The sequence below is a fragment of the Hippopotamus amphibius genome, chromosome 5 (genome assembly GCF_030028045.1).
Source record: "Hippopotamus amphibius kiboko isolate mHipAmp2 chromosome 5, mHipAmp2.hap2, whole genome shotgun sequence".
In the NCBI taxonomy this organism is placed as follows: domain Eukaryota; kingdom Metazoa; phylum Chordata; class Mammalia; order Artiodactyla; family Hippopotamidae; genus Hippopotamus; species Hippopotamus amphibius.
Window position 1 is genome coordinate 9,113,250 of NC_080190.1, and position 21,010 is coordinate 9,134,259.

Genomic DNA, 21,010 nt, shown 5'->3' on the forward strand with positions numbered 1-21,010 from the left:
TCCTAAATTTAAAAGTATGCATACGTTTTAACACTGAAAGGTATTTATGCAAGTTTGCAATTGGAAGAATCATTAATTATATACCCCTTGTTGAAATAATCCTTCTATGACTGATTTTTCCATTTCTGAACTTTCATCCATTTTTGAGACCAAAGGAGCAATTTGTTCCTGGGCAAATTTTTTAACTGTGGGGAAAAAAAAAATACTGATAAGTCTTTATTTTGTTAATATGACATGTATTACTTTTTTCAAAAAAATGTTTAAAAATTAATGTCAAAAATTTCATTCACAAACTTAGACGAACACCTCCCCCAATCATGTCATGTGATCTCACATTGTAGGCGCAAGTCATGCCAGAGGAATACCGCGGTGCAACTGAGACGGTCACCCACCTGTGTTCTTTACCATCATCTCCTCCTCTGTAAATGTCTGTAGAGGGGCACAGAGGAGGCCGTTATTTGTTACGAGTTCAGCTTCTGCCTGGGAAGATTTTAGGACACGAGGAGGATTTTTCCAGGAAGATAGGCAGGTTGGGAAGTTTCTTCTCAGCTGTGGGAGCAGTCCCCATTGAAGAGGAAACACACACACAAAAGGGAAGAAAAGTACTGGAACATCAGTTTCTTTGGGAATAACTTTATAACCCATTCTTATAACTTCTTTCAGCAAAATAAGGGAGATTAACCTGGCACATTATTTTAAGATTCACCATCTTCTGACCAAAATCACAAATTGGTTTAACACATATCTCCTTTATCCAGCAATGAGCTGTTCTAAATGAACACATTTCCCAGATAATTCACTTTTACCTTCAAGGAAACAGAGCTCTCTAGGTGGAACTCGTTCTTAAAATGTCACGTTCCTCTGACTTCTTGGATAGGGAAAGCGGACTGTGACAGCACTGACTGGCCACGCTGAAGAGAAGGCTCTCACGGGGCAGGAATGCAGCTGAGGGAGCAGAGCACCCGGCCCACCCTGCCTGGCTGCACGCAGCTGTGCTTTTTTGGTTTCCGAGGCCAGTTTTGTGTTTTCAGCTTCTCATTAGTAAGAGAGAGTACGGGTTAAGAAAATGGGCTCTGGAGGCTGAAAGGACTAGTTTCCGTCTGATATTTACTAACTATGTGATGATCTTGGGCAAGTGGTTTTTAACCTCTCGGTTAAAATCTCTCAGTCTTAGTTTCCTTCCCTGTAAAATGTTGATAATAACCTTTTGGAAAGTTTGGTGAGGATGAATGAAGCAATCCGCAGCAAGGGTTCAGTGTGGTTCCCACCGTATAGTAAGAGCTCAACAAACGGTCGTGACTAATTCTACTCTTAGCCCTAATGTAGTAGTTGTGATCATAACAGAAGTAGACATGGTTGTAACTCAGTTAAACTGCCAGGCTAGCTCTTCCTGCCATGAGTGTGTCCCCCTGTTGCGGGGTCCCAAATCCTTCAAGTCAGCAATGGATTGGCTACAATTTTGTTGGAAAAAAGAGACCGTCTGATTTCAAATGCTTGTTACACTTTCTCAATTTTATTCTGTACAATTCTAGTACAGGGGAAACAAATGAGGAATTAGTCTTTTCCTGAACATAAAAAAAACATGCCACGTGAAAGAAACCAGCCACAAAAGATCATATATTATATGAGTCTATTTATACGAAATTTCCAGAAAGGCAAATCCATAGAGACACAAGGTAGAGCAGGGGTTGCCTGGGGCTCGGGGTGAAGACGAGGAAGCCTGCAAAGGGCACAAGGACGTCTTTGCTGTGATGGAAATGCTCTAAAACTGGACTGTGGTGACGGCGGTGCATCTCTATATACTTACTGAAAACCACTGTATTACATTCTGAAAAAAAGTGAATTGTATTGCTATGTAAATTATATCTCAATAAAGCTGTTAAAAAAATTTAGTCTTTTCCTTTCATTCAACAAAAATGAACAGAATGGGGTAAAAAAGGGATTTCTCTGGCAGTCCTGTGGTCAAGGCTCTGCTCTTTCACTGCAGGGGGCGCGGGTTCAATCCCTGGTCGTGACACCGAGCAGGGCCCTGTGGGCTCCTCGGCACAAAGCCTTTCTGTGGCCCCTATTTCTTTGATGATAGGAAAACAGCCTCCATTCAGCCTCCAGGACCTTCCCTGAGCTCCAGTGGGCAGATTCCAGCAGTTGTTAATTAATGAAGGGAGGGGATGCACGAGACCTGGGAGAAACAGGCCAGAGCAGCCTTGGGGCAGGTCCTGCTTCCCCAGCAACAATACACACGACAATATCTTTGAGCTGTTTTGCAGAAGTCGAGACCCCCTCCAGGGGGGAGAAGTTAATGATTAAGGATGGTGTGCGGCCCACAAGCGTGTAGACCCCAGACCCGGGGGACCTGAAGGTTGGTGATGCTGACCCCTGCTTCCCTCACCACCCACCCGTCGGAAGAATGCAGGACTGTCCCTGCCTTGATCCTCATCGCCCACCCCTGACCACGAGCCCCAGCTATAAGACCTCTCCCTATTCCCCAGAGAGGGGGGCACAGTTCTTGAGGTCCTAGCCACTGTGTTCCCCCTTTGCCTGGCAAAGTAATAAAGCTATTCCTTTCTACTCCTCCAAAGCTCTGTCTCTGTATGTCTATTTGGCATCTGTGAACAGAGGCCAGGTTTTTCTCGGCAACAGTCAGAGAACTAAGATCCCACATGCCTCGAGGGATGGCCAAAAAAAAAAATTAACAGAACACACTGGACATCTGCCAAATGCCTGAGAACCCATGTAGGGACAAATTTCACCAACTTCTGAGAAGCTTAGGATCTAGTTTGCACAAGATACTGTTCATAGAACAGGCGAGAAACAAAGTCAAGCTTTGTCAAGATTAAATGCAAATGTAGCTACATGCTGCAATATATTTTCTCAATAGTTTTGATTGTACACAGAAAAGCTTACTGATAAAAAGATAAAAAGAGACGCAAGGGCTTCCCTGGTGGCGCAGTGGTTAAGAATCCACTGGCCAGTGCAGGGTACACAAGTTCAAGTCCTGGTCTGGGAAGATCTCACATGCTGTGGAGCAACTAAGGCCGTGCACCACAATTACTGAGCCTGCGCTCTAGAGCCCACGAGCCACAACTACTGAGCTCACGTGCCCCAACTACTGAAGCCCCTGCACCTAGAGCCACCTCTGCAACAAAAGAAAACACCACAATGAGAAGCCCGTCACTGCAACAAAGAGCAGCCCCCGCTCTCTGCAACTAGAGAAAGCCCGTGTGTAGCAATGAAGACCCAATGCAGCCAATAAATAAACTTATTAAAAAAAAAGGAAGCAAGAGTCACCATGTTTGAAACCACTGTTCATCTCTCCTACATATTAGTCAATCTTTGCAGTTCTGTGCCTAAGAGTAGATGTATTCTGCTCTGGATTCACCTGGGAGAAAGAAAAACTGGCCAGTCAGGAAAAAAAAAAGTGTCTCAATGTTTCTAGCTAATTTTGTTTTGAGAATTAGGAGACAGATAACAGGGCAAAGTTGCATGGACCTTTTTTTTCCTCATTAGAAGACAGAGCTGGGACATAAAAACTCTGGAATAGATAAAAGGAAGGGGGTGAAGAGGAAAATTAGAAGTTTGTGCTCAGCTGAAATAACTTCATGCTTGCTCTGCTTCTGTAAAATCTGCTTGCTGAGCTGAGGTAAGAACAAGATGACCTAGCAATCAACTGTAACCTTAAGATGTTCTGATAAGTATGGAATGTTCTGCTCCTGCAAGTTTCTGTTTGGAAACCCCCTGCACGTAACCCATAGCAACTCCCACGCTCTGGAACTGCCCATAACCTATAGTAACTAGGTAACCAATCAACCAATGCTAACTGTAACCATGTGCACTGACCCCTATAAAAGTAAAGCTCACCCGGAGCTCGGGGCCCCAGAACTTTAGAGCATTAGCTTGTCTGGGACTGCTGGCTAAATACACCTGAGTTCTCCAACCCTCTGAGTGTGGTGCTTGGTTTCTCAACAGACCGATTCGATTTCCGCAATGGGGAAGACATGAGATGTTGTCTTCTTCCTCATGAAACAGACAAGAATGAAAAAGCAGGGTACAGAGAAGTGAGGTAAGGTTCAGTAGGGAGGAGATATGGGGATATATGTATAAATACAGATGATTCACTTTGTTGTACAGCAGACATTGGCACAACAGTGTAAAGCAATTATAATCCAATAAAGATCTGAAAAATAAAATAAATAAATTATAAAATACAAAAAAAAACAAGAAATGCAAATGTGAAGAGGCCTAGGCTGGGGGGGGTGGGAGCGAGGAGTGTTGCTAGGTATTAGAAGGAGAGACAGTGATGGGTAGCAGCGGCACAAAGAGAAGATGGAAGTAAGTGTGGGTGCGATTTTGCTCAATGGCTGGATGGAGCCCTCAATATACATTTGAATAAATGAAAGACTGGGCCAAGCAGTCCTCACCACAAAATGCTCATAAAAATTGCCTATTACATTTCAAAAGTTGCAATACATTGCCCACATTTCTTACATCTAGGGGAGATATACTTCACTAAGCCCACTACAGAATTTGTTCTGTCTCTTAGTCAATATATCACCTTTCTATCAAAGTTTATCTTTAGCAGAATGCCCAGCACTGAGAAACTTAAGAAGCCAGTGGGTCTTACTACACCCATTTCCCCTCACTGACACAATGGTGACCCCCTTAGTCTCAATATTGCTACTGATAAAGTATGACTGTTCAACACATAGCAATTACTTTAGACACCAGATAACAGAGGGAAATGTACTTTAAAAAGTGGTATAAAGTGAAGGGGGAGATTATTGAAGATACTCATCATAAAATACAGTGGCTATATATGCTGAGTGAATGAAATCCATTTTTAACCAAAGCATTGAAAGATAACACCTATCCTTTTTGGCAGAGAAAAAAAAAAACCTCCTTTTTAATATGACAGTTTTTAATAAAGGAAATGCTTCCTTGCCTTGCCTTTAACCACTCAGCCCAAGGTTTCCACGATGATTTTCAACTGTCCCCTGCCCTTCAGTGTTGACCTCAGCCTCTGCAGATTTGGTACCCACTCCATCAAAATGATTTTCCACAGTTATAACCCACTGCACCACATCATCACATTTTTTTGTACAGAGCAGCAATTGCTACTTGAGTGGAGGAATGGTTATTTATGCCTTGCCAAATACTTTTCAAAGCTTGAGTCTAATCTGTTTCCTACTCAACTGCCCAGAGTTCTGTTCCACTTAGAAGTCCTGATGTTCAAATCTGGGGTCTGCAGACTCCTGTAGGCAGAACCACAAAGTCCATGAACTCAGATGGGGGGAAATTATATTTTATTGCACTAACCTCTAACTGAGATGTAGCATTCCCATTGATTATGAATGCAGGCAACAAGTTAGGGTAGTATTATCTGTGCCTGTCACCAAATTACAGATATTTTTACATCAAATAACAGCTGAAATACTGTTAGTGTGCATCGCTTCAGAATTATAGTAGTTTTTCAAACTGCTGTCAGGTCTTATTTAAGAAGCACGTATTCCTATATCAAAGCAAAATATTTTTATCTCTTGTATTACAGCAGATTTCCTTTGTAATCCTACATATTTAACTTTATGCATTTTAAAACATTTTGAGCAAAGTTCTATAAACTCACCTACATTGCTGTCTACTGTCCACAGATGATACAAAAAAGGTTAAGAATGCCTGACTGATGAGCGTTCTGGTGAAACTTTTGCTAAACTCATTGAGTGAGTCACAATCCTCGTCCATTACGTTCCAGCTGACGAAGTAGTGTTCGAAACACCCTCAAAGTGCTTCAAGTCAAGAAGCTTTCACATGTCCGGAGTAGCACTGACATGTCCACACTACCAAATGTAAAATGGATGGTAGCGGGAAGCTGCTGCATAGCACAGGGAGATCAATTCGACCTAGAGGGGTGGGATGGGGAGGTGGGAGGGAGGCTCAAGAAGGAGGGGACGTGGGGATATATGTATACATATGGCTGATTCACTTCGTTCTACAGCAGAAACTAACACAACATTGTAAAGCAATTATACTCCAATAAAGATCTGGAAAAAAAAGAGAGAGAGAGAGAAGCTTTCACATGTCTGAAAGGTAAGAAGGAAGACACCAGAGAGGTGCTGCGCTTAACTGCGAAGACCGACCTCAGCTTTTCCAAAGGACAAGCTCTGATATAACAAGAGGGCTGCACCTTAAACCCTGACAGTCATTGGTTCCCACCACACGTGGCCCCCTGGCTCTCCCCACTGCATGTGTGCATGAATGTGTATAGTTTTTTTCACACTTCGATTGCATTCCAGTGTCAACTACAAAGCGGAACTTGCCACCCACCTGTACAAGGCCTAAATGACATTGTGCTGCTACTGCTGCTTACCTTCCACATCCCCTGAAGGGAATTCAGGGTGGAGACCAGGAATGAGACACTGTGCTTTGGAGGATGGGCGGAACAGGTCTTCAGAGAGTTAGATGTTTTCAGGAGCTGATTTTATGAGCCCAACTCTTGCATCCCCTCACATTTAGAAAAGCACTAAATCCCTGCATGGTGACGTCTACTCCTCGTGACTAGCTGAAACCCCTTACAAAAAAATGTTTGATTGCATGTACTCTTCCTTTACCAAGAATACATATATACTAATCTTCTCCCCTGCCTCTTTGGAACAGTTTCTCAGAGCTATCTGGGATGCTGTCTTCCGGGTTGCAGTCCTAATTTTGCCCCAAATAAACTCAACTCACAACTCATGTTGTACCAGAGTTCACAGGGTTCATTCGAGCCAGCTTTTCTTATTGTAACTCCTGACGGTGAGAAACCTGGCAAAGACTCATGATCTAGGATGAATGTGCTTACTCAAACCTAGTTCACATATAAAATCATTTCAGAACTGCCACACACCACTATGAGAATCAAATTAATCAGAGTGCTTGTGTCCAGTTCTGTCTTTAGCCTCATGGTACCCAGTCAAAACACTGTTTCTGAAGGTTCTTTCTTCCCCATCCCTATATCTCAGTGTGGTTGTGTGATTCACTTGTAATGATTCTGGGACCAATGTCAACATTCGAGGGGCTTCCCCACACCAAGCAATTTTCCAACGCCAACTGGGTGTCCTACTATTCAACTCAGTTCTGACACTATCTACCTGTGAAACCAGCTCTTTCATCCCATTTCTGTTTCGCCATCTCTGTCCGCCTCTAACCTTGAAAGAACCTAAATACAGGAATGAAAGCACTGGGCACGTTAACCTACTCCTGACTTGTGCTCTCCTGAACGCACACCATGCCTGGCCTAACCTGCTGATTCTTTTTCTATTAAGAATGACCAGCCCTCTACCCCCAATATCCCCCATAGCAATGCTGCAGGCAGATCACTGGGCAAGATAACATTTGAAGAGAACCAGACAGTTTGCACACAAAGAATGATGCAGAATCCAACCTCCTGCCTCAGTGAGTCACTGAGGTTCTTCCTCCCTTTTTTGCTTTAAAAACTGTCAGGCTGGGCAGAATCTTCAGAGCTGGTCTCAGGACTTAAGCCCACCTTTTCCCCAGATTTCCAGCTTTTCTGATTAAAGCATCTTTCCTTTCTTCTGATCCTTGCCTCTCAATTATTGAGTGGTGGACAGCCAAACTCACGTTCAGGAACAGATTTTGGCACCCGACGTGGGGCTGTGCTCCTGTGGCGTTTAGTTGCTTCTTCTATCCTGAGATGAGGCTGCCAGCTGCAGTGACTTGCAGGGTTGACCTCAGGGAACCAGCTGCTGGTGGCTAGCCAGCCCGGAGGCGGGATTCTCAAGTAAGTCCCAGCAGCTGCTGGAATGATTCATTCCAGGGATTTTCCCTGCCTCTCTCCTGCTTGGCCGGCTGCCAATTTCCACTTTCAGTCAGTGGAAATGGAAATGTGTACTTAGATGAGCTTATGAGCTCCAGGACCAGCAGGTAAAGACTGGACTTCTTTTTCTCTGACTGTTAAGAGAACAAAGTTATCTTGGATAGCTGCTTTTGATAACAGATTGAGTGAGTTTCTTTGCCTGTAAGCGATCTGTATTTGCTTTTGAAATCTTTTGTCACTTTGGCCACCTAGTGTTTTGCATCTGTTTGATATCTTTCACAAACTTCCCAAATATTTATTTAAAGTTCCTTTGACATCCAGCTAACTTTGGGATGTTTCAGCGGGGCCCTAGGCATTTCAGAGAGAAATATTTCATAGCATCATCTAGTATGTTAAATTGCATGGAGAGCATTGTCGCATGAGTGACAAAACTAGAATATACCGTATGGATAAATGCTATTAATACAGACATTCTACAAATTATATAAAATTTTTAAAATTTGGCTATGTCCTGGTATAATAATATAATTCTAGCTGTTATCTTAAAATGTTGTATGTCACAGCAACCTGGTTAAGCTACTTTGTCAAAAACACTGTAATCAGATTGTTAACCTTGACTTTTAAGTCCTTTGTCATTTATAGACACTTAAACTGATGCTTTGCAAAATTGCTTTATCTTCAAGAAGATTCATAGAAAGGACTTTCTGACAAGTACAGGTTTTTGATAACTTTTAAATCATACTGCTGAACTGGGTTAAGATATTCAAAAAGTCTAACGGAAACTGATTTCATAAAACTGTTAACAAAAAAGGATCCGCTACATAAACTTGAGTAAACTGATGAATGTGGTTATAATTTTTTGGTTTTGTCTGAAATACTAATGGCTTTTAATCTGTATTTTTCCAGATATAAGGAAACCTTTCCCCTTAAGCTAATTATGACTTATAGCAATTTGGTAAATTATACATTTGTAAGCAGAATTGAAACATTTATTTTTTTCTCTCTTCCTGATCCCTCCGAGACTGGAAAGTCTTAGGTTCCCAGCAGCTTTTTCAGGTAAATTAGGAAGGTGACCTCCTAACTAGTGCAAAAATCTCAAGGTATTTTGGGACTCTCAAAAAGTAAGGAACTCGCCTAAATCTGTAAGGTAAAATTTATGAACCTGAGTTTGGTAACACCTGGAGATAGCACCAGATCAGACATGTTAAGGGCTCAGCCCCACGACAGCCCACATTCCACACCCCTACACACCAACTGCAAGCCCAAGTTGTCACCTGTGCTTCAGACCCACTAGCTATAGATGGGAAGTCCCCAGTACCCCTCCTTGGGTTCATTTAATTCGCGAAAACAGCTCTAGAGAACTCAGAACAACATTTTACTTATAGGATTACAAGTTTATTATAAAAGGATACTAGTCAGGAACAGTCAGATTGTAAGCAGATAGAGTAGGGGGTCCCCGAAGAAAGAGAACTAAACATGGCTTTCTTGGCATGAGAAGCCATTTTTGGCCTAAGCCATTTTGTGATCTAAGCTTGGCCACCATGCTTGCACTAAAATAGGTCTCAGTAATCAATGATCTTAAGGAAAGTGAGTGAATGCAGGAGAAAAGGAAAGGAAGAAAAGGAAAAGAAGTCGTCAAATCATAGATTAGTGATAAAATAAATAATCCCAAGGTCTTCTTTAATGGACACATATAACAAACTGACACATTGCTTTGAGTTCTGAAGGAACTAACGCCCCCATCCAAGTAGAGGATGATGTTGACCTTTTCTGACCTTTCAGTCAACTAAAGCTTGGACTCCATCAACCTTTGCCGCAATTCTATGCTAATTCTCCTCTGCTCAAGCCCCCTCAAGAATCTGTAGGTACCCTTAGCTTAAAACTTCCCCAATTTTGCTGCTTGGAAAGATCCCCTAACTTTGCTGCAAATAATAAATCCACCTGATCTTCGGCTTGGTTGTGTCTTCTGGCTTGACACCCACCAAGAAGCGAACCCAGTTTTTCGGGTAACAGGATAAAGAGGTGTATAGGGCAAGGTATGGGGACAGGGATCAGAGCTTCCACACTCTCTTTCCAAGAGAACCACACTCACAGCACCTCAATGTACTCCCAACTGGGAAACTCAGGAACCCTATCCTTTTGGATTTCTATGGGGGTTTCATTACACAGGTATGATTGATCAATGGCCAGTGACCACTGATTCAACCTCTAGCCTCTCTCGCCTCCCAGGAGGTTGGGGGGTGGGATTGACAGTTCCAACCCTCCAAGCCTGAGGTTCATTCCCCTGGCAACTAGCCCCCATTCTTAGATGTTTCCCAAGTCACCTCATTAACATAAATGCAGGAGTGGTTGAAAGGGGCTTGTGTTGAGTAACAAGACACCCATTTAACCTTTATGGCTCTAAAGTGATTTCAGGAACTGCGGACAACAGAGCTAATATTATAACAAAAAATGCTTCCATTGCTCTTATTACCTAGGAAGTCCCCAAGTTTTAGGAGCTGTGAGCCAGGCATCGTGGAGAAAGACCAAAACATATATTTATTGTTAAAGAGAGAAATCACAGGTCCAAAATGGCATCACTTGTGCTAAAGTGCATGATATCGAACCTAGATTTAACATCTGACCTAACTGCAGTTTTGACCTTCCCAAGAAATATAATCTTAACCAATTTGGAATTTTCTGGTCAGTACCAATGAGACAGATGTCACTCGGGCCCTCTCCATCCCCCGCACCAAGAGGAAGAGGCAGCAATGTGCTTGGTTAAAAACAAAGAAAAGCAAAAAAAAAAACCAACCTCGGTGCACCCCCTTTCCCAGACGTCCTGGTCCCAAATAGCCCTTTCTTTTCTTATGCCCAACTCTCTGTCGCAGTCATCAACAGCCCTGCAGGGTGAGCTGGTGAGCCCTGGGGAAACTCAGGGCTGAAAGGAATACCTGCCCTCTGGTAGCCAACAGACTGCAGCCACTCCCTGCAGTGAGCCCTGAGGAAACTCAGGATGTGAAAACACAGGGCCCCAGATAGCTGAGGTGCATATCAAAGGAATGATGGCCTCCTCAGAGCTGTTTGTCAGAGTTATCTGAAACGCTGTCTCCCAGGCTGCAGTCCTCATTTTGCTCCAAATAAAACTTAACTCACAACTCTCACGTTGTGCATGTTAACAACAGAAAAACTTTCCATCCTGTACAACTCTTAAGAATGATCTGATATTTACTAGAATGGCTGAATAAAGCCAGTTAGATCTTCAAATGTATTCGGCTGAATTTTTTTAACATTATTATAAATCACAACCTCAGAACTTGTAACACAGTTAAGATTCATCTGCCACAGCCTGCATTCCATCTTCCCTCTACATGCCGGCTCAATTTTATTTTTATATATAACATTCACTCTTCTTGGTGTACGCTTTCATGGGTTTTGACAAACACACAGAGTTGTGTATACAAACACAATGCCTCACAGAATAGCTTCATCACTCCCCAAATTCCCTCACGTTGCCCACTCTGTAATCAACTCCTCCTATTTCATTGGAAGTGCAACTGAAACTCTCACCAAGAATGTGCCTAATGATTACCTCTTCCCAGCATCCAGCAGGCAGACAGACAGACAGACACAGCTTTATAGTCACCAACCACAACCCAGTCTCTCCCATCCTCTGAAATGATTATCTCAGAGCACTCAAAGCTTCACCCCTCACTGGCAGCTTATAACCTCTTCTACAGGAGAAAATGGGAACAAATGGGAAGCACCTGAACTTTTCACCACCAAACCCATACATTGTCCTGCACCTGCACCTATTTTTTTCTCTCTTCCCTCCTAAGAAAGGCCAGTCCCTCTACCTCTTCTCTGGATCTCACCTCTCCTACCTTTGCAGAATCCTCAGCCATACTTTTGTCTTCCATGTTTTTCCCATTTCTCTCTGCTCTGATTCTGACCGTGTCAACCATCCTTGAGCCTTTTATCTACCTCGGGCGAGCAGCCTCTCCCTCCTTCCTGCACAGCCACTCACAGCTGAAGACTTACTTTACTAGCTGCCTCTACCTCTGCACTCCTCAGCCCACCCCAACATGGCTCTGCCCCCCCACCAATCACTAGAATCTCCTCCCTACAAGATCAAACATCTCTGTGCTTTTCAGAGTTCAATTTCTTGACTGCAGCTGACTCAGTTCAGTGGAGCACCCCCTCCTTCCAGATACTCCATCTCGCCGACTCCCAGGACACTGCTCTCCTTGTTCTCTTCCCATTCGTTTCTGCCCCATGTTCCTCAGTTTCCTTCTCCAGCTTCTTCCCCACCCCCATTTGACCCTGAAGTGTTAGAGAAGTTTGACAAAGACTGTCCTTAACCAAAGGAGTCAAGATCCTCTTTCTGACTAGGCCCCAATCTTGGGCTGAGTTCAAGTCCCACTCTACCCAGTTTTAATAAGAATCCTGCTGGGTCAGATTAATGACAATCCCCCACCCTTGGAATCTCATCGCTTTGGTCCACCTTAGGCAAGATCCTGTAGAGTATGGGTCTAGCAAGAATCCCCCTTATTTCTGATGTTTTCTCTTTTAATTTTCCACCCACTGACCCCCACCCTGCTTCTTGGCTATAAATATCCACTTGTCCTTGTTGTATTTGGAGTTGAGCCTGATCTCACATCCCTACTGCAAACCCCCAATGCAGTAGTCCCTCCCTGAATAAAGTCTTCCTTACAATTTTTTACAAGGGTCAAGAATTAAGTTTTTTTTTAGCAAGCTGTTGGGGGGGGATGGAAGGACTCATACTTTATGGGTTACTGTAAAAACCGATGTAATTACTGTCATACGTGATGGTAAAGATAAAGACACACATGCCCTAAGGACCAGCAATTCCATTCAAGTTGATACGCACATTTATAAACATGCGAAGAATGAAATGACATCTAAAATAGGGAAAAATTAAAATTCTAATTATCTATCAACAAAGGAATGCATAAGTTGTGGTATATTGATTTAACAGGATATTTTACAGCAGTTAAAAAGTGAACTAAGGAGCTACATACATTAACACGGATGTCTTGAAAATATAATATTAAGCAAAAAAAAAAAGCAATTTGCAAAAGGATTTATTTGGGCAGACAGCATTTATGTACACTTTAAAAACACACCAAATGTTAGTACATATTCTCATTGACACACACAGATGTAGTTTGAAAACATAAAGAGGAAGCATACACTTCAGCCTCCAGAGTGTGGTTATGTTGTGATTTCTCTTGTGTTAGGATTCCTACTCATCTTGCTGAAACTCACGGGAGTTAAGGTATGTTCAGTAAGTCAAGATGGAGTCACAGTGGCCAATGTGGACTCCCAGCATCTTAGTGTGATAAAATAAGTGTGTTAAGGAATTTGTTTGGCAAAGTCTGAGAAAAGACATCACTGAAACAGAAAGAGCAACTGATGGAGGCGAGACCCCTTGGGCTGTAACCAGTATACCTACTGGCAGACTCCTTAGAAAGAACACTGAGATGACTTGAAGGCTCTTGGTTGGAGGACCCGACTCCATGCTGCTGAGTTGTTGCAGATGGACACTATTGGAGCAGAAGGCGACTCTGCCCCCATGCTTGTCTCGAGACCCGCTGCTGGACGAGGACTGCTGCTTGTGCTGTGATGCCTCCTTGCCGGACTTCTCCTGGGAGGGCTCCTTATCCCCTTGTCTAGTTTCCCTACTTTGACTGACCTGTGTTGTGTGCTAATTGTGTGCAGTAAACCGAATGATATCAGCCACCTTTCACCTGACTTGTGGCCCCGTGACCTGTAACTGGCCTCACCGTTGGGCCCTAGTTATAGGTTACCACTGTGGAGGGGGTGGGAGTGCAGAGTTTATGTCAGAATTGTTTTCTTTTTTTAAAAAAAAAAAGATAGCAAAAATGGGTTGTGTGGAAATGGATGCCAGTTACATTGCTTCCCACACATCTCTGTTATTACAAATATTTAATAATAAAAATGTTGGTATTAAGATGTTTTAAAATGTATAAATGCATGAACTATGTTTTCTTTGGGCTTTCAAAGTAGGCTTGTTTTTAAAAATGCTAGATGTAGGTCTTAAATAATATGTTCAGCATCAAACTAAACAACAATTTTATGGATTTCGTAAGAATCTAACTGCCAAATACAGTTACATATAATTAAACTAAAGAAATTAGTTTATTCTGGGAACTTTTACCAATGACTCTATTAGTATCTTTGAAACAAGTCCCCCTGAGATACACACACAAACACACGTATCTCCCCCCCCCGAGATTTTTTTTACATTAATTACTTTATTTTTATTAGCTGCATTGGGTCTTCCTTGCTGTCCGCAGGCTTCCTCTACTTGCGACGAGTAGGGGCTGCTCTTCATTAAGGTGCATGGGATTCTCACTGCGGTGGCTTCTCTTGTTGCACAGTATGGGCTCTAGGCCTGTGGGCTTCAGGAGTTGTGGCATGTGGGCTCAATAGTTGTGGTTCGCAGGCTCTAGAGTGCAGGCTCAGTAGTCTTGGTGCACGGGCTTAGTTGCTCTGTGGCAAATGGGATTCCTTCCTGCCCAGGGCTCGAACCCGTGTCCCCTGCATTGGCAGGTAGATTCTTAACCACTGTGCCACCGGGGAAGCACCTCCCACCCCGAGATTTAAATCAGGGGTTGCCACTCTTGGCTACATACCCAGATCACTTGGGGGAACTTAGAGCAAAAGAGAGCGATTTCAGCCCCACCAGTTCAGACTCTGATTCAACAGACTCAGGATGAAGCCTGGGCTTCTGCATTTCTAAAAAGCTCCCTGAGGTGTGTGAATAAAAAAAAAAAATGTTGTCTGCCAAACCAGTAAACAAATGCTGTTGCAGCCATCAAGCCATCGCATTACAGCCACCCCACTGGCGAGCCATGAGGAAACTCAGGAGGAGAAAGCACAGGCCCCGGGCCCCGGGCAGCTGAGGTGCACATCAAAGGAATGATTTCAGTGACCCCAGACTCTCGCATCTTCCCATACATAAAAAAGCGCTAAATTCATTAACTTGAGATGTCTGGTTTTCTTTTAATTAACAGTAATCTGATGTTCTGACTACCCGGTCTTTGTTGCAAAAACCTTCTGTATCCTGGCTCCTCCCTTACCTCTTTGGAGCCGTCCCTCAGGGCAATCTGAGAGGCTGTCTCCCCAGCTTGAAGTCCTCAGAATGTCCACCGAATAAAACGTAATTCTCAACTTTTAGGTTGTGTGTTTTTTCAGTTGACAGGTGACTCTAATGTGCAGCATGAGCTGGAATCTGTGATTCACATGCCTGACTTTGGAGAGTAAAAACTCAACCCCTCTTATAACTTTCAGAAGCCAAATTATTCACTTGTTGTCTACGACAAATGATCCACAACCATGCCTTCCCTGCTCCCCCCTCCACCTCGCCCCAAGCTGTCTTACTTAAAATTTTGGGGGTTGCACAGGTAACTGTGTTCAAAAAAGCTGTTGTCCTATTCCCCATCCAGCCCACTTTCAGCCTCCCCCATAGTTACATATCCTTCTGGTATTCTTCACATACAAACATAAGCAAATAGAAATATAGTTGCTTATTTTCTTCCTGGTCCTTCTAAAAAAGGGCATAGTATGTACCATATTCTGCCCTCCCCCCCCCCTTTTTTCCATGTAGCAATATATCCTGGAGATGTTTCTACATGTAACAGAATTCCCTTTGTTATTATAAGTAATGCTGCAACAAGGGAGCTCTTTGTTGTGAAGTCTGTATCTTGATTGTGGACTTGGTTACACAAATCTAAAGGTGATAAAATACCATCCAACTATATGTACACATAGGGGTTGGGGTGGGGGCTAGGAAATGACTGACAATAAACAGATTTATAGGAGTAAAGACAGTTTCTTTTTATCTGCAGATATACTTTCAGGAGGCTTTGTTTAAATTTAGATGCTTCTTTCTTGTGGCTGCTGAATGGTCAAATGTTTAGGTTTAGAGTAATTTTCATACCACTTTGGTGGGCTGTTATTTCCTTGGCATTACAATAATAGCAATTTCCTGGTTTCAATAATTGTACCATTGAGATATGACCATGGGACAATCTGAGTGACGGATGGCGTATTTTTGTATTTCTGCAACTTCCTATGAATCTAATTACATACAAAATAGTTTCTTAAAAAATGCTGCAATGTGTAACTTTTGACCTACATTATTTCACATCTGCAGCACAAGCTAGAAGAGGGAATTCCCTGTCAAAGGACAAAATAAATTCAAAATACTGATAAATTTTCTCTAATTGTCCTTTGTAGCAGTTAAACCATTCTCACTTCCACTAGCAAATATTTAATGGTGCCTGTTTCCCTATAATCTAGCCAAAACAGCTTGAATGCCAATTTGGGGATTTCTGCACAGCCATCTCATGGGTAAAAAAACATTGTATCACAAAGTGTTCTTACAGTTGTCTTTCATTTAGGGGTTTGTACACCTTTTCATACATTTAAGAACTGTTTCTGTTTATTCATGTCCTGTGTCTATTTTCCTATTCAATTTCTTTTTTCCCCCTATTGATTTCTAGCTCTATATAAACTAAGGAAATTAGCTTTTTGATGACAGGTGTGAGCAAAACACAACCAGTTTCACCCATCATCCATTTATATGAGGGTAAAGTTGCAACCCAATGCAGTCTCCCACTGACAGTGCACCCTAAACGGAATTCAGATTTTTAAAAAACCTGCAGGCTGAATGAAGCACTCTATACTTTCTATAAAAGGGTTCCTAGATAGTTAGGTATATTATCTCAGGAAGAATTTCAACGACCCCATATTCTTCCTGTGCATAAAAAAAAAGCACTAAAATTATTAACTTGAGATATTTGTTCTCTGTGGTTAGCCTTAGCCTTTTATCAAGATGTATGCGTGACTGCACGTCTTTCCCAGGCAAAACATTCATATGTGTGCTGGCTCCTCACCTACCTTTTTTGGAGCAGTTTATTTCTAGCTACTTACTGAGATGCTGTCTCCCAGGTTTTAGTCCTCAGTAAGTCCCTGAATGAAAAAACTCACAACTCTCATCTTGTGTATTTTTCTCTAAGTTGACAAAGGAGTTGCAAATTTTTTTCAACCGCTTTGTCATTTATCTTTTGATTTTGCTTGTAGTTTTTTGGGTTTTTTTGTCATGCAAAAGTTTTTTATTCTTATGTTGTCAAATTATTAACCTTTCTTTGATTGATGGCCTCCAGCTTTTAATTAGGATGACCTTCCTTACTCTGATAAAAGGATTTACCCATGTTTCTTTTTAGAATTTTATATATTCTATTTTTACATTTAATCTGCATTTTTATACTGGCTAAAGATAACAGATGCATGAACAAAAAGTTTTTCTAAGTCCTTTTTGACTTAGAAGTCCACAAAGATCACATGATGATTCCAGAGGTAGAGTGCTCACTCTTGGTAAGCACACTTTGATATTTTTAATGTCCTCTTGCAACGAATCAACTTTACAGATCAAGGAAAGGTAAAATAATTTTGTTATGATATAATTAAATATGAAATGTTAAAAAGAAAAAAAGAAAGACAACAGGCCCAAAATGGATTCACTTGTGCTAATAAGCCCACATCACCAAACCAGACTTAATACCTAAATTAATTAGTTTCAACTCCTCCCAGGAGTGGAATCTCAGACAAGTCAATCTGGAATTACCTGGTCGGCACTAGGGAGGTGACCTGCTTGACAGATCCCTGCCATCCCCTAAAGGAAGGTGACTTTGCCACAATCATCTCTCTGCTAGCAACTTCCTAGTCCCACCCCCTCCTGCCTCTAAGTCTTTTATTTTGTACAGCTCTTTGGAGCTTCCTTCTGTTTACTAGATGGGATGCTGCCCAACTTATGAACTGTTGAATAAAGCCAATAAAATCTTTTATTCTTTTTTTTTTTTTGGGGGGGGGCACACGGGCTTAGTTGCTCCTTGGCATGTGGGATCCTCCTGGAGCAGGGATCGAACACATGTCCTCTGCATTGGCAGGCGGATTCTTAACCACTGTGCCACCTAGGAAGCCCCAAGCCAATAAAATCTTTAAAATTTATTCAGCTGAATTTTGTTTTAACAGTATAATACTCAAAGAAGGATCTTTTAGCTCAAATAACCAGGAGATCTCATTCTCCAATTTACTGGAAACTAAAGAATATTTTAAAAGTAAATTAACACAGTGAGATACAATTACACACCTAGTAGAATGGCTAAAATAAAAAAAAAATTACTGACAATGCCAACTGCCGGCAAGGATGAGAAATGGGATCTCTCATACACTGCTGGTAGGAACGTAAAATGGTAGGCCCGTGTCGGAAAAGAGTTTCGTGGTTTCTTATAAAAATGCAGTTACCATATGACCCAGTAATTGTACTCTTGGGTATTATCTCCGAAAAACAAAAACTTAAGTTCAAATAAAAACCTGTACACGTGGCTTCTCTGGTGGCACAGTGGTTAAGAATCCACCTGCCAATGCAGGGGACGAGGTTTTAATCCCTGAGCCGGGAAGATCTCACATGCTTCGGAGCAACTAAGCCTGCGAGCCACAGCTACTGAGCCCATGGGCTGCAACTACTGAAGCTCGCGAGCCTAGAGCCTGTGCTCCACAAGAGAAGCCACTGCAATGAGAAGCCCGTGCACCACAACCAAGAGTAGCCTCTACTCACCACAACTAGAGAAAGCCTGTGTGTACCAACAAAGACCCAATGCAGCCAAAAATAAAAAAAACTAAATAAATCTTTAAAAAACCCAAAAAATAAAAAACAAACCTGCACACAAATGTTCATGGCAGCTTTATTCACAAGAGTCAAAAACTGGAAACAACCTAGTGTCTTTCAACAGGTGAACGGTTAAGCACCCATGGCACGTCCCTATCACGGTCTGGGGACCCACGTGGAACCTCAGATTCCAATAAAGATTATTCCAAGCTGAAAACATCTGAGATTCAACAGATGCAGGAAAAAAGTCTTCTTATCTGACTAAAGGAGCAACTGCTGGGAAATGAGGCTACTATAAATCCCCTCTTGGGGGAGTTTATGAAAAACCACTCATACTTAAACACTGTCATCAACTTTCTTACCTCCCGTCTGTTCAAAAGTCTATTGGTCTTTCCTAAAGAACCCTACTTGTTTTTTTCCATAGAATCAATTTCTCCCCCCTCCCATTTCCCTACTAAGTTAGGGAATAAAGAGTCAGCTAATTCTTTTGTTGGCTCCCCTATGCATATCAAGTAAATCCTCACCTCCTGTTAATCTGTCTTCTGTCAGTTTGGTTCGCAGGCTCCACCATACTAAACCCAAGAGGGTAGAAGTTTTTTCCTCTTTTACAATGTAATACTACTCAGCAATAGAAAGGAACCATGTATTGATTCAGGCAACAACTTGTTTGAATGTCATAATTATGCTGAATGTAAAAAGCCAATTCCAAAAGGTTACAATATATGATTGCACTTATCTAATAATCTTGAAATGATACCAGTATACAGGAGGGAAACAGATCTGTGGTTAGAAACAGGTGGGATGGGGGGAGTAGGGATATTGCATAGTTATAAAAGGATAACACAAGAGATCCTTGTGCTGACAGAACTGTCCTGTAGTTTGACTAGGGTGGTGCATACACACATGATAAAACTGCATAGGACTAAATATATAAATTTATGTGTAAAACTGAAGATACCTGAATAAGATTGATGGTTTGCATCAATGTCAATTTCCCGGTTGTGATACTGTATTATAGTTTTGTACAATGTTACCATTGGGGCAAACTGGATAAAGGGTGTGCAGGATCTCTTTGTATTAGTTCTTACAACTGCGTGAGATTCTACAATTATCTACTGAAAATAAGTAGTTTTAAAGAGTTGTATCATTCTCCCCGACCCAAAAAAGTAAATTAAATTCCTTTAATGTAGGGAAACCAAATGTTGTGGCTTTAAAATTACACGAATTGGTATGGTTTATGAGAATTGTATCAATGATTTAGAAGAATTAGTGAATTCTTAAACATTGTATTTCTTATGCCAAATAGTGTGTACTAGTTGTTTAAAACATATAAATAAGACAGTGAGTAAAAATTATAGGCACTCTGGCTATAGAATTTATTTTAATTAACTTTTAGAAAAGACAAATACATCATTTTTCGACATAATCTCCTTGCTTTTCAATATGCTTTGTCCATCTGTCAACAAGCTTTCATATTCCCTCATTAAAAAATGTTTTAGGCTGAGCTGTGAGCCACAAATTCACTGCTGTCTTCACTTCATCAGAAGTGAATCTTTGTCCTCATGGGGCTACTTTCAGAGGACCAAACAGGTGAAGGTCCGATGGAGCAAGATCAGGACTATAGGGAGGATGCTTTAACACCTTAAAACAAAGTTTTTGCAGGGTGTCAACAGTGTGGGCAGAAGTGTGGATGTGCACTGTCATGAAAGATCAGAGCACCCTTGGATAGCAGTCCTCTGTGTTTAATCCAAAGTTTAGGTTTCAGCTCTTCAATAAGCATCTCTATCCACTCATACACACTTCTTTGCAACAAGACACTTTCTCCATACTGCGCACAAAGTCTCCGAAAAATAACAGCACCAGGTACACCCTCAGACCACAAGAAACAAATCACTGCACACTACTCTTCTTTTGTGCAAATCACAAGTGGAGCATCTATTTTTGCTCGCACTGCAGTTACAAATGAATTGCTGTTAATACGTTCACACCTGCACAGCACTGACTGGGGAGACAGTAGCCTTGAACGGAAAGTGCTGATAAGACAGTGTGGCCAACAGAAGTTTTATTATAACCAGACTGTGGATAATTTTTTGGGTTTTTTTTTTTTTTTAATTTTTATTTATTTTTTTTACTTTTTTTGGCTGCATTTGGCTCTTTGTTGCCACGCATGGACTTTCTCTAGTTGCGGTGCACAGGTTTCTCATTGTGGTGGCTTCTCTTGTTGTGGCGTACAGGCTTAGTTGCTTCTCGGCATGCGGGATCTTCCTGGACCAGGGATCAAACCCATGTCTCCTGTATTGGTAGGCAGGTTCTTAGCCACTGTGCCACCAGGGAAGTCCCCGGAAGGTTCAATATAACCAGAGTGCAGATAATTTTTGACTCACCCTCGTATTTACTATATATATTAAACATATATATTTATACATATATCAAACATATATATTCCAAAAAGTAGTAGTAGAAAGAGGAAGGGCTTTCATGCCAAGTTTTTACATTATAATACA

General features: G+C 41.8%; 1 protein-coding gene across 3 annotated transcripts in view; it reads right to left on the bottom strand.

Annotated features, from left to right (window-relative positions):
- The window catches only part of ACADSB (acyl-CoA dehydrogenase short/branched chain), a 41,193-nt gene that overhangs the window by 13,775 nt on the left and 6,408 nt on the right, over nt 1-21,010 (bottom strand). Inside the window, exons 2-3 of one of the 3 annotated variants that reach the window (XM_057734538.1) lie at nt 393-549; nt 85-185 (exon numbers count right to left, since the gene is read on the bottom strand). The exons of 1 other annotated variant lie outside the window; for it this stretch is intronic. In XM_057734538.1, the coding sequence (XP_057590521.1) occupies nt 85-185; nt 393-549 (258 nt within the window). The remainder of the gene's footprint in view (nt 1-84; nt 186-392; nt 550-21,010) is intronic. One more of the 3 variants, XM_057734539.1, reaches the window with a different exon arrangement.